Genomic DNA, 14,392 nt, shown 5'->3' with positions numbered 1-14,392 from the left:
TTGCTTAGAGATTCTTCTGTTTTTCATTTTTTGCCTGTGCTTCTCCTGAGGACCATTTGAACTGCTATTTTATTTTAGGTTCAGCCATTATATTATTATATATATCATTATACTTGTTGTTTTCTCTTTCAAATACCAATCAGTGTTTTGTGGATGAATGGTGTAAGTAATATTTTGTTTTGTGTGTTTTTGCAGGAAAGAAGAGAAAAGGCAAAGGGAACTAGAATACAGGCTGAAGAGAGCAGTCTCCGGTGACATAGAAGAGTGTTAAAAGTCAAAGAAGAAATAGAATTAAAACGATTGCCTGAACCAGCTGAACTCTGAATTGCACAGTGGCCACAAAATTTACAGAACACAGCTTGATTTCCACACACACATTTTTGAGTCTTTCTCCAGGCTTCGTCAAACATGACAAAAGCTTGGAATCTGTCTAAATTTTTAAACAAAAAGGAGAAATATGCACTGCCACAAACTCTAGAATAGGTCTGATAATGTGAGTGTGACCTGTGACATTGTAACCAAGCAACACAAATCAAATTGCTTTTGGAATATTCGTTTCATAAATTTTCTTTTAGACCATGGTATACATTTCTTGCACTGTGGATATTGTGAAAAATGTTTTCTGTGAGGGATTCTCTATGTCTGACCCATCACAACCAGAGAATGCGTCTGGGTATCCACTCCGCCATGGCTGCAGGAGCTGTTCGCAGTTCATCTCTGCTATGAGTCTGAATCATTTTGTTAATCTTGGATGTGTGTGAGAGGCATTCACACACAAGCTGTATCCTCCATTGTTTCTGCTAATTCTGGCTTAGTGACCGCAGCCAATAATTCATAATATTCAACAACTCTAACCACAATAGTTGCTTGTAGATCAAAGTGCATTTGGAATTTAAAGTTTATAAATCTGCCTTAGGACTTCATAAGTCCCCTGTTACACATTTCTTTCACTTTGAATATTCTGAAAAAATATTTCCTGTACGCCTCTCCCTAACTTTCACTCATCACTAGCAAACTTGGCTGAAGGGCTTTAGGATACACTTTGTATTTTTTATGCAGTTTCCCCTTTTTCTTCCAATTTAGATGCATCAATTCTCTTTTCTTTATAAGCCATGCTTGTGGCATGGCTCTAGGGATGTTAGTGTCAGTCTGTTGGTCGGTGTGACAGTCTGTCCATCACTTTAATCCAGACTGAAATATCTCGACAACTACTGAACAGATTATAATGTAATTTAGTAGAGATATTCATGTTCCCCAGAGAATGAATCCTACTGACCTCAATGAACCCCTTACTTTGTCCGCTAGCACAACCATGGGGTTGACATTAGTGGTTCAGACTGAAATATCTCACCAATGCGGATTTCCATGAAATTTATAGCAGATTTTCAAGGTCACTAAAGGATACATGTCAACAGCATTGATGATCCTCTTTTTAGTTTGTTATTGAAATATCTTGACAACTATCGGATGGATTGCTGTGAAATTTTACTCACACCTTCATGTTCTCCCGAAGATGCAATGTAATAACTCTGATTTCCTTACTATTCATATCACACCATCCTCTGCTCAAAATTAGATTTTGTCTGATACTTTCAATACTTCAAATACCTGCAAAACACACGACATTCCCATCAGCCTCACTTACTGTACTGTGATTTATGTTTAGTGCCAATGAACAAATGTTTGCATGCTAACATGCTAAACCAACAAGGTGAACATGCTAAAATATTACACCTGCTAAACATCAACATGCTAGCATTACCATTGTGAGCATTTTAACATGCGGATATGAGTATTGAGCTCAAGTACAGCCCATCTAGCATGGCTGTAGACTCTTAGGGCTAGATGTACTAAGGGTTTGACACATGTGCTGTATTTATCAAGCTGACTCAGCAGCCTGGATTCGCAGTCTGCAAGTCATTTAGTAATTGTCTGCAAGGTGCGCTCTTCTCATAGCATATGCATTCAAGAGATCGCCAAGCAAATAAAAGGAGGAGACATGGTAACAGAGGTTTATGTATTCCTCTGGAATTACTAACTTCATGCAGTTTGCGACTGTCAGTTTTTTTACTCTCACTGTGTGTCTGGGGGCACAGTCCAGGAGCTGACTGCATAATGAGCTGTTGTCGTAGTAAATCAGACGCTGATTATACACAGACTGCAGCTGCAAACTCAGACAACCGCAACTCACATGTGCGCAACAGCATTTTCTTAGTACATCTGGACCTTAGTGTTGTTTGAATTAGTTTTATCCATAATAGACTACAAGAGGTTTTTCTGTCAGGACCTAGTAATGCCACTGTGGAAAATGCATTCCAAACTCGTTTTAAACATTGAAGCCCAATGCTTAGTCCAATTCTAAGGTCATGGACTCCCAATACAGTACACAGAGGCTTGAGGTACAATTTTAGACAGTGATAATGAAAACCTTTTTTAAAGGATGTTTTACCCTGTCTGTATCACCTCTGTTGTCACTGACAGTATGTTTCTTCCAAAATTCTATAACTCCTACATTGTTTGATTAGAATAAGCTAACCCTCTGGTTTGGATCTTCCCAATATTCATGTGTAGACGGATCATTACCAAGGTCTCATTAAGTGAAAGATAAGTCAGAAGAAGCGTACCATGACCTTCTTGGCCTTAGTTAGCATGAATCTCCAAACTGCAAGGAATAGCAGAGTGATACTTTAAAATGTTCAGAGTATGAGATGTCATGGCATGTGTCACACTGTAGAGTGTTCATAGCAAACATGGCACATTAGTGAACTTAACACATGTACAATGGTGGTATTGACCATGATGTCATGTGTTACATAGCTAATGATAATAAAGATCAAACCATATTCAAACTTGAGGTTGTGTTATTTTTCCATATTTGGGCCTTTTGGTCTTGTAAAGCAGTGATTTATAAGGGGGACGGTACTTCTGCAGTTAACAGGCGTTATTGTGGAGAGGCTCGGTTCATTTGAGATTATGATTTGACAAAAATAGTTAGTGAGAAAGAAAATAAACACACAAAAAACATTACAAATTTGTGTGAAGCTGAAGTTTAGTATATTCATTGTTACAATAACCTGAATACTGGCTACAAGACTCGCCTCAGTTTCCCCTCAAACTTGTGTTAGCTGTAACACCTAAATGCCACATGCGTGATTAAAATACTACTTGGGAAACAAAAGGAAATAGTTAACAGTAGACCTCATGGAACTTTTTTTCAACCATAGTGGCCTATCACTTGTCTTTCTTTTTTTCATTGTCAAATACACACTTCAGAGTATAATACCATCAAGTTCAATATCAGTTTAAATGAACACATATATAATATGATGGCTGGATGTTGATGAAGTATTTTGATTTTATTATATTGTCTTTCACAATGTGTTTATATAGCAGCATACAGTTATGGATGTCCACATGATGAGTTATAATTGTTGACAAATACGGTAACACTTATATCTGCTTACAACTACATTATAGTTTGTTATGAATCATTATTAAGTTTGCTTAGAGATGCTAAATATGGGGACTTGAAGTAAAATGTTACCAGAACAGAAGTCTATCCTACTATAGTTGTCACATGGCATATATTGAAAGAGTTTTTCATTGCTATAATCGTTACTGCTGTCCATGCTGGCAGTGAAGTGATCACTTCTTATAAAAACTAATACTGGAAGAAATGGGAGCCAAAATGCACATTCATTCTAGAGTTCAGCTGAAGTTAGTAAAAAGTTTCAGCAGTCTGACGGGTGGTGATGTTTAAAAGCTGTTCTCTAAGTACCAATATTCCTCCATTTTAGTTCCACATCCAGTATTTTCTTGCTGATACTTCCATATAAGTTTGCTGAACAGTGAACACAATGCTACAAAGAAACTTGCATAGACTTCAAGGACAAAGATACTCTCTTATAGCCAGTATGAACAGGAGAAAAACTGTACCTAAAAAAATTGTACCTATAGCATGTGATTATTGTATTAAAGCTGCAGTGTGTAGAATTTAGTGGCATCTAGCAGAACAGACTTGGCAGAAATGGAATATAATATACAGTACATTTTAGTTAGTGTATAATCACCTGAAAATAAGAATCGTTGTGTTTTTGTTAGTTTAGAATGAGCCCTTTACATCTACATGCCCGCCATATTGCATGCTGCACCACCATGTTTCTACAGTAGCCCAGAACGCACAAACCAAACACTGGCTCTAGAGAGGGCCTTTTGCGTTTTTTGCCAGTTTCACAGCCACTTCAGGTTCCCCAGTTGGTTGCAATCTGCATTCCCACTGCTAGATGATGAATCCTATGATGAATCCTACACACTGCACCTTTAAGATGGATACAAAATTCAAACCTACCCTTAAAGGATAAGAACAAAGCCTATGCTTCCATGTATCCATTACAACCAATTTCAAAATACTGTGCCTTTCTTGACTTTTAGCTTGTTACTTTCTGTAACATCACAAAAATTATATTGTATGCTATGTCGCTTTATTGTTGTTTTTCATTTGAAGCTGACAGATTTTTGACTCTCCTGTCAGATTGTTGTGTCTGACAGGAGAGATGTCTGTATTTAAAGTTTGGCCGGTAGTGATCTTGATGATATGGTGTCATGTCACTTTGATCTAATTTTAATGACCTGATTTGGCTGTCACTGTAAAACAGACACATAATACACACAGTCTTATTCACATGCACACATGCAGTCAATCTCCCTCTGTCTCTCTTACACACACACACCTAGTGTGTCATTCTGCCTTTGATGTAGGTTGGAGAAGAAAGCCTTTATCAATAAATAAACAGCTCCCTGCAGCAATGATTTATTTCTGCTGTCTTCATTTCATCCACTGATTCACATTTGGTTGAAGTTCCACACATGTAGTTTATCCTGAAGTCTGCTGAACTTTGTATTGTTGTTTGAAGTTATCTTTTTTAAAATTTGTGGAAGTAAACAGCCAACTCACTCAGTGTGTTCCAGTGATGAAAGATGTTTCATTTTGATCTTTTCTCCTAATATAAAGGTTTATGTTCATTTTTCTTGGCTCTATTTTTGATTTTTTTTTTTTTTTTTTTTTTTTTACAATAAATCACGAAGAAGTAGTTTTTTTTTACTGAGACTCAATGTTAACTGACAGACTGGTACCTTACAGCTTTTTTCTCTGTCCTTTTTAGTTTTATCATAAAGTAATCCACTTTTCAAAAGGTCTGGTTGTGGATGTTGAGGATGTGTTATACTGATAAATTCTTTTCTATTGCTTTGATTTGATGAGACAAATTGCTCCAGTGCTTACCCTAGAGCCAATTAGGTCAAATAGCAGGTTCACACAGTGATGCAAGATGATGCACTTTGTATGAAACCAAGTGGTTGAAATCTATAAGGGGACTGCTGGGCAACATCAAGAAATGTACTCACAATTAAGCTCCAAAGCACCTATGTGATTGGTGCATATGCCAGTGATTAAGCCAAATGTTGTCTCATGTAAATATTCGAGTAAAATATGATACAATTCAATTCAAAAATGTAATTTAGGTGTGAAAAGAAAAGTAGGTCATATCCCTTTGATGCATGACACCCAGCTGTTGTAGTGATAAATAGGTACAATCACTTTTGTGCACATAATTCTTAAAAAACATTTTGAGTATAACCAAATTATAAACCATGGGTGACAACAGAACTTACTGTAAAGCACAGATAAAGAAGAAAAAATGCCTCTTCAAGGCAGTTGGAAGTAAAGAAGAACTGAGAACAGTACAAGATCAAAACTGAAATAAAGGAATGCAAGGCAGCCTGCAGGGATGACACAGAGTCTCTCTTCAAGAGGGATGCAGAGAAAGCCTGGCAGGGTTTACAGACTATTACAGGATAGAAACCCAAAGGACAATTTATCTCATTTACTAATGAGCAGGACCTTGTCAATGATTTAAAAATCTTTTGTTGTAGATCCTACATCAAGGACTTCAGATTCAAGCAAACTAAAGTAACTAAAAAGAGGCAACACTTTCTGGGGAAAACTCAGACAGTGCTTTTCCATGCAATAGACTTGTTTTGTTGTATATTATGTATCAGCTTATATTTTATTGTGTGCTGCACATGTCAATTGTAAAACACAACCACCTTGTTTACGGTGGACTGGTGTTACTGGTGTGTGGTTGCATGCTGAGGAGGAAAAAGACGATAAAAAGGCAGGTAAAGGTCTGGACTGAGGACAGTTCTCTTGCCCTCCAGGGGTGTTTCGATTGCCGGACTGGTCAGTGTTTCAGGAGGACTCTGATATTGATCAACTTACAGATGTTGCGTGTAGCTACATCTCCTTTTGCAAAGACTCTGTTATTCCTACCAAAGAAAGTCCCCCTCCACTCAGACACATGTTCTTTTTCTTGTTCCTACAGATGGATGTTTGAAGTTCACTGTGCAGAATGATATATGTGAAGAGTTTGTTCTTCATTTGGAAGCCAATCATGGGCCAATATTCAACTTACATGTGTGATGTGGAAATATGAAGCCTCCAGTGCACAAACACTGAGAATGGACTTTGCAGTGAAGTAGGAGACATCCAGTGTCCAGCAGTTAAACTTTTGAAATAAAATATGTTTGCATACTAATAGATTCTGGTATTATATAAATGAGGGAGGAGTGGATGTAATTTTAAGGATTTCAATGTGATAATTTTTTTTTTTTGTGGAAAAAACATGTCAGAGACACATTATAGTTCTAAACAGAGTATGTTCAAATGTCTCAATACATGTCAGGATTTAAGATTGAGATTTTTCCTAACAACAAACAATGGATTTCCAAAAATATTAAGGGTCTGATATGCTTTCAGTGAAGGAGATGTCAGTACAGAGAGGGAATCAAAGAAAGAGGTGTGGGCTGAAATAAAAAAGGCTAAACTGAGGTTAAGATTGAGGATAAGATTGAGGCAGAGCTCAGCAGTAACAACATAAAGAGAGCCTGGAATGGAATGAAAACTGACAGGATCACTGGATAAGGGCAACAGGGGGTCAAATTTGATCATCATGACTTTACTGTACAGATGAGATAAGAGTAAAGACCACAGCTTGTCCATCATTTGATATTTATATAAAAAAGAGTGGCAAACCTCTTTAGGCATGCTAAGACTAAAGGCCTTTACACAGCAGGGGTGTTTTTTTTTCATGCAAATTCGCTTGTCAATATAATATTTTTTTGAAATGTTTTTGTCATGAGTACTTTCACACAGAACTCGAATATTAAGCAGCTAAAAAGCGACATTATTTTTTTTTGGGAACAAGGTTGATTTTTCTGAGTTTTCATACAGTGAATAAAAGCATCAACCAATCATGAAGTGTAATCTGCACAGACAACTGTTTATTGTGATGGCCCACGTGGGGTGTTGAATATCCCACTGAATGTGTTTTGAATTTATTTACCATATCTACATTGATTGATCAGCTCCCAGTCTGTCTGTGAGAATCAATATATTGATTTATGTATCATCATATGCATCATGATCATGTATGTATAAATACAAATGCTGTCGATTTCTTCCTGTGGAGCCGACATGAAAATTATCTTGGTTCAGTAAATTTCTACAGTCAGTCAGCCTGGTGAAGGCAGTTTGTCCAGCTGCTGTCCTCTCAGCTCCCCATGAGCTGCAGCTGACAGGCGGCTGCTTCTATGGACAGAGACCCTGAATGCAGATCATAACTGTGATCATCATCTTGTCCTTCTTCTCCTCACTTGACAAAAGAAGAGGAGAGCGTTATATCCATTCAATCCACACTGACTCCAATCTGCGTTCAGTGGCTCTGTCCATAGTCAGTTCCTTGGCTTGGATGCTGACGGGGCCACCCTTGAGCTCTGTTGGCAGCTGATCCTCGGTGGCGGTATGGACAAAAACAGGGGAATCGACTCACTTAAAGGCATGTGTGGCGCAGAGGTTATCCTTCACTGTCTTCTGCAGAAAGGGTGAGGGTGCTGGGTTGCACAGCGGTCTTCTTAGGATTCATTAACGTGCTTGGTTGAACACAGAAAATCTCTACTCATCCAGCGAGGTTAAGATGGTGCAGCATAGTTAGAGTTTAACATATGTACAGAAGTTGCTTCCGTACTTTAGTCAGGTGAGCAGCTGGAAGTGTAGTTCAGACAGTGGGCTCTTCTCATTTCTCTATTCTGTGCCTCCTCGTCTCCTCTCTCCTCCATCCTCCTGCCTGTGACCCAGAAATTGATCTCAGCGCATCATGTTTAAGGATGTCTCAATTCCTAAAATGCATCTGGAGGAGAGAGAAGCAAGGAGAGAGGAGGCTTGCCGGAGGAGTTATGAGTGAGGGATATACATATATATATGTGTGTGTTAAATAAAATATAACAATGTATGATATCCGTACATTCTTGTTATATCATATATATTATTACGTTGTGATTTGAATTAAAAGTAAATATATAAGTTATCATAAACACTGTTATACTCATCTGTCAAAGAACATAAAATACAGCAGCAGGCTGTAACAAAACAATCGACAGATGATGCAGCTCTGCCGCATGTTATATTTAATTGATATAATGGCTTCGAAGCGAGGATGTCTCATCTTATGAAATGTCTGTTGCCTCAACTCCTCTCTCCTCGTGTCTCTTCCTCGCCTCCTCTGCTCGCATCTCAGGTGGGAGGAACTAAGACATGAGGAGAGGGGGCAAGGAAAGGAATCAAGGATATACAAACTGAGAAATGAGAAGAGGGGAGTGAGTGGAGTGTTTATACCCTCAGTGACGTCACGGCGGGGAAGAGGAAATCCTGTGCGTTTCCAGCGGGTCTCGTCCAATAAGAGCTGAGTTTGACTCTCCATTTCATACCTAGGTGTGAGTTGAGCAGAGCATGATTGGAGTTGAAGTCTGTTTGGAGTCCTTTTGTTAGACTTGGCGCCTTTCTTTGTTATCAGGCCTTGTGACTGTGTGCAAGCCTGTCTTTGTCTCATGCACATGGCATATGTGGCCCAACAAAAGTTTATCAAGAATGAGATTTTAATGCAGGTTGAGGAATGACTAGATCCGTTACAATTTGTGTACAGGCCTGGTAGAAGTGTGGAGGATGCTGTTGTTACACCTTAAACTTTCTGTACCAGCATTTGGAGGGCTAGGGCTCCAGCTATTCCTGCTTTCCTCTATCTAAATGTGACAAAAGCAAAATATATGATCATTGATTTCTGAAAGTCACCATCAAGCCCACTGCCAACTGTAGACTATGTTTACATGCACACTAATATTTCACTATTATTCCAAATATGACAATATTGCAAATTTGATATGTGGGATATGCCGATATTATTTGGGTTTTAGGAACATTCTTTGGACATGTATACAGCTCATTCAGAATATGTGTGTGTCAAATTGGGTTTTGACTGCAGTTTGCGACACATGGCCTCTTGGCTGTTTACAGTCAGCTCTGTGTGTCATAAACAAACCAACTAGCCAACAGTTTGCAAGGCTGGGATAGAGATGCATAGTGGGCTGGATGTGTAACGCACCCCTGCGCAGGCAAAATGACGTATGCTGGAGCAGGAAGGCAGACAAAGGAGAGCAATGAGAGCAAAGTGGAAAGCTGTTCAGGGTGGGCTGGAAAAACAGAGCACGCCTTCTCCACAATGGGACAGAAGGGATTGGTTATTATTATCCTGACATGCAGCGATGAACTGACGGTGACAAGACAGTGTGATGCATCAAAAACACTCAGCAGTATAGTATAGCAGTGTAGTAAACATCATGGAACAACCTAGGTACTGGATGTGCCTGTAACTATGAATTTATAAGATCAGTCATATCAACATCACTTATAAATATCAGGCAGCAGCTCACTAATGTTTTTCACTTCACTGGTTTCTTAAGGTCTTGTGATTCCCGTTCCCACTGGAGCAGAGGAAAACCCTGAAAACCCTCTGCATGTAAAGGGGAATATTGGTGGAATATTCATTTTCATTAGCCATGTAAGCAGCCTATTAGGAATATTGTAAACATTGTCATGTAATGACATGTAAACATAGTCATTGACCTAGTGGATAGCTATAAAGTTTGTATTATTATTATTATTATTATTATTATTATTATTATTATTATTATTATTGTTCTTGATAATAAACTGTGTTGGCCCATCATGCCATCTATTAGGAGGTGCTAGGTCCCAGAGTGACTTGCTTTTGATTATGTCAGTTAAGGTCGGTTGTGGAGTCAGGACCACTGGATTGTTCTCTTTATAGGCAATGTCTGTAAAGATTTGGTCATGGTATATCCAAAAGAGTTGAAACAAGAGCAAGTAGACATGTAGATTCTTGAGGATATCCATAACTTAATGGACTTTGTCAACAAGGTTTGAGGACTGAAACTAGACCCAGATGAAACCATGGTGTCCTACAACATTACCTCACTCATCACATGTATTCCAACTACTGTGACTCCACCATCACAATAGTTGGAATACATGTAGTTTAATACATGTAGTTGGAATGCAATACATACTGTAAGGAAACAGCTGCTACAAGACCACATCCTTGGCAACAGAACCAACCTCAGCCCAGACCAGATATCTGACCAACTTGACCACTGCCAGAATACCACCTACTTCAAGTACAATGAGGGTTTTTACAGACAGAAGCATGACTGTGGCATGGGTTCACCAGTGTCTCCCACTGTGGCCAACCTCTACATGGAGGAAGTAGAGAGCAGAGACCTAAGAACAGCACCTAGCCACTGGTTCAGATATGTGGACAACATGTGGGTGAAAATAAAAACCCAGGAAGTACAGACCTTCACAGAATACATCAACTCAGTGGACAGCAACATCAATTTCACATGAGCGGATGTTTGGCCTTCTTGGACAGTGGACATTATTGAGGACAGAAGCCTTCACATTGAAGGATACCAGAAACCCACACACACTGATCAATTTTACTCTTTGACTCACCAACCACTGGAACATTGTCATTCCATACATGGGTTGAGTGTTGGCAGGTGGATTTTCTGGAGGTGAATGCACTAATCATGGCCATTTGTTGTTCCAGCTGTACCTGGTTAGCTGCTTAATTGTGTCTAGGAGCATGTGTTTGAGGTCATCTTTGATGCCTGGACTGCTGGCCGCAGAGGAATCAGGAGAAGAGGGGTTTGAGGTGGCAGGTATCTTGTCCTCTAACTTTAGAAGCTCTTTACTGGCAGGCTGGCTTGATTCAGTCACACAATCCTTCAGATAAGCAGGACTGGTAATCTGGCACTAGGAGCATCTGGGAGATGTAGAGGTGCACAAGGAAAAAACAAGAGGACACCCACACACTGGAACTGAAATATTAACTATAAAAGGTTTACATAAACCTAGGAGACCACAGGACTTATCCACTGCTGACAATTTTTATCGCCTTTGTCCTTTAATATCTGAAACAAAGAAGGAGCGCCAAAAGGCTGCTCACACAGAACACAACTCCCAGCCTGCCCTGCAGTTCGCACCTTGGTTTGGAATCTGGGAGAGCCCCAAACTCTTGTCTGTCATTGGCAGAGATGTTCCAATGCCACAGCAACACAGTTGTGACATCACCTCAGCCATAAGTACCGGCTGCACAGATACACCCATTGCTTTTCCATTGTATCCGTGCCACAGGAAGCTCAGCTTTCCCCATGAGCCAGTTTACTAAAAGAGGTAACCACCATGCATGTGTATCTCCCCTCACCGAATTTGCAAATCCTCCCCTTGCTGGACAAGCTGAGACTTCTCCCTGTGTTCAACCGAGCACAATTAACAGATCCGAAAAAGAGACCACTGTTGCAACACAGCGCTCTCCTGTTTGCCTGCAGAAGAGTTCTTCACAAAGACACGGATAACTTCTATGCCCCACTGCCTTCCGACCAAATCGACTCTCCTGTGTTTCCTTGCTGCCCATCGAGAAACCAGTTGGTGCTAATCCTCAAGGAAACGAGGACAGCACTGCTCGGACCACACATCGGAGGAACTGTGCTAAGGTTGTACATGTAAAAAGAAGTCTTTTGTGATTACTGTGTTTACTTATTGTAATAAGTGGCTGGTTGAGAGAGTCAGAGCTTGGACTCAAACCGTCTTTGTTCACCCATGGATGCTGGTATCCCTCAGATATTAGCATTCCTAAGTGAACTCCTTTTATGAGACTACCTTACTTAGACTACCTATTTGGTTGATTATTAATTATTGCTAATAACCAAATATGCTCCTCCCAATACCGACGGCGTTAAACTGTTTTTCACCATTTCTGTGTTCAGGATTTTTTGAAATGGCAGCTCTATGACGTAAAGGGGTGACTAGCATCATCCATGTTGCTTGCCTTACACCTATAAACAAGGCCTATTTTAAATCGTGTATTTAAATACAGGAGTTTTATAGGAGCGTTGCTAGATCAGAGGCTGTTCAGTAGGGCTGTGCTTTCAGTGCCTTCAGCAGACATGCCCCTGGTGTTTCAGAGCAAAGAATACTGCTTATTTTTCCATGATTTTGAAACCTAATTTTATATACTTGGTGACTTTTTTAATCATTCAAATTTCACTGAGTGGTTAACTACACATTTTCTGTGATGTGACAAACTCAGAACACACATTTATTATTGCTTTACACAGACTTTAACACTTTTTCTTCTTTGACCACTTTTGTCTGCTGCACTTCAGGATGTCTGGCAGTGAAACTCCATCCTTTCAGTGCACTGCGTCAGTGCCCTTACCAGACACAACATACATACAAGCAAAGTAGTGAAGGTATAATTTAGTGATCAAATTGCAGAGCCATGATGAGATGTTGCCAGTGTGTAGGATTCTACATTGTAAAATAACAGAAATTATTACTTTTATTATTTATTATTTATCATTTTTGGTGCACCTCCCTCTGGGATGACAAAGGGCTTTATACAACTATTTAAGCATAAGATCTATAAACAGACTCTGATGTGTAAAATCAGTTGATTTCCCCTTGAAGTGATACATGAAAATCTCAGTCATGGTTTTAAACCCACCTAATTGTTACAGTTGGAAAGTTTAAATAACTGGTGCAAAAAGAATTAGCATCATTGCCAACTTGTTCAATGTTGTGTAAGATATCAGTTTGCATGCTTAAGGTGTTCAACCTAGTCCAATTTGTAATGCTTCAATGACCATACAAGAACATACACAATTAGTAATGGCTAATTACGCTTACAGACGGGTGACAAATTAAAGGAAAAACTAACATAAAGTGTCTTAGTAAGGTATTGGGCCACCACATGCCACCAGAACAGCTTCAATGCATCTTGGCATTGATTCTACAAATCTCTGGAATTCTTTCAAAAGATATTCCCTCATTTGGTGTTGTGATGATGGTGGTAGAGAGTGCTGTCTAACATGTCCATCCAAAATTTCCCATAAGTGTTCCCATCATTTTCATACTCATCAAACCATTCAGTGACCCCTTGTGCCCTATGGATGAGGGCATTGTCATCCTGGAAGAGACCACTCCCATCAGGATAGAAATGTGTCATCATAGGATAAAGGTGATGGCTCAGAACAACTTTGTATTGATTTGCAGTGACCCTTCCCTCTAAGAGGACAAGTGGACCCATGCCAGCATTTTGCTGGCATGGTCTTCTTCGCCCTCCTCTTATACATGCAGTTTCTAACAAAAGAAAAAAAAAAGCAGGACACTTTGTGGTTGACATCCCCTATCTTGTGACACGAGGTCCTTCTTGCTGTTCCTGAACCATACAAAACAAAAGTTCTCCATTCAATGTTCAATAAATATGGACCGACTTGACACCAGTATAGTAATTTCAAAGTGGAGATAAATGTGGTATAAATATTTTCATTGTGTGATCATCATGTTGTTATCCCTTAGCCATCATGAAAACATTCATTTATTACATTCAGAATATGTCAAAGTGCACATTGTATGTGTGTGTGTAATTGGGAGCTCCCTCTATACTGAAAATATAATGATACCAAATTTGCATGACAACTTGATGATTACAATTGCTGGGATCATATGAGACCTACTACATGGAAACATGGACTAGAAAAACAGGGGAAAACCTACACAATATTTAGAAATTCACATAGCAAGCCAACAGGTTTATGTGTTTAATACTGAAAAGTAATGGTAATTTAACAAAAATGACACATGTGCACACTCACACACAGTTTTCTCTCTCTCTCTCTCTCTCTCTCTCTCTCTCTCTCTCTCTCTCTCTCTCTTTCTGTGTGTGTGTATGTGTGTGTAATGCCTACGAGTTACCATTTCACATTCCTGGTGATGATATTCATTCTTATAATGAGACATAGAGTTGTTCAAACTGACTATGATGATGATGATGATGATCACACCTTCACCATGGCAACACACTGCCTCTCCACTTCTCTCTATGTGAGCAGTCTGCTAAAGACCAGCGATTTCCATTGT

The 14,392-nt window shown here is 39.3% G+C and overlaps 1 protein-coding gene across 1 annotated transcript in view; it reads left to right on the top strand.

The window, feature by feature from the left end:
* mdka (midkine a) overlaps positions 1-4,809 on the top strand; it is a 32,377-nt gene extending 27,568 nt beyond the window's left edge. Inside the window, exon 5 of the mRNA XM_067583395.1 lies at positions 196-4,809. Coding sequence (XP_067439496.1) covers positions 196-224 — 29 coding nt within the window. The 3' untranslated portion in view covers positions 225-4,809. The remainder of the gene's footprint in view (positions 1-195) is intronic.
* The last annotated feature ends 9,583 nt before the right edge of the window (positions 4,810-14,392 follow it).

Source organism: Thunnus thynnus, chromosome 24 (assembly GCF_963924715.1).
Source record: "Thunnus thynnus chromosome 24, fThuThy2.1, whole genome shotgun sequence".
Classification (NCBI taxonomy): Eukaryota; Metazoa; Chordata; class Actinopteri; order Scombriformes; family Scombridae; genus Thunnus; species Thunnus thynnus.
Note: the sequence above shows the minus strand (reverse complement) of the source record. Positions and strands in the feature narration are given on the sequence as shown.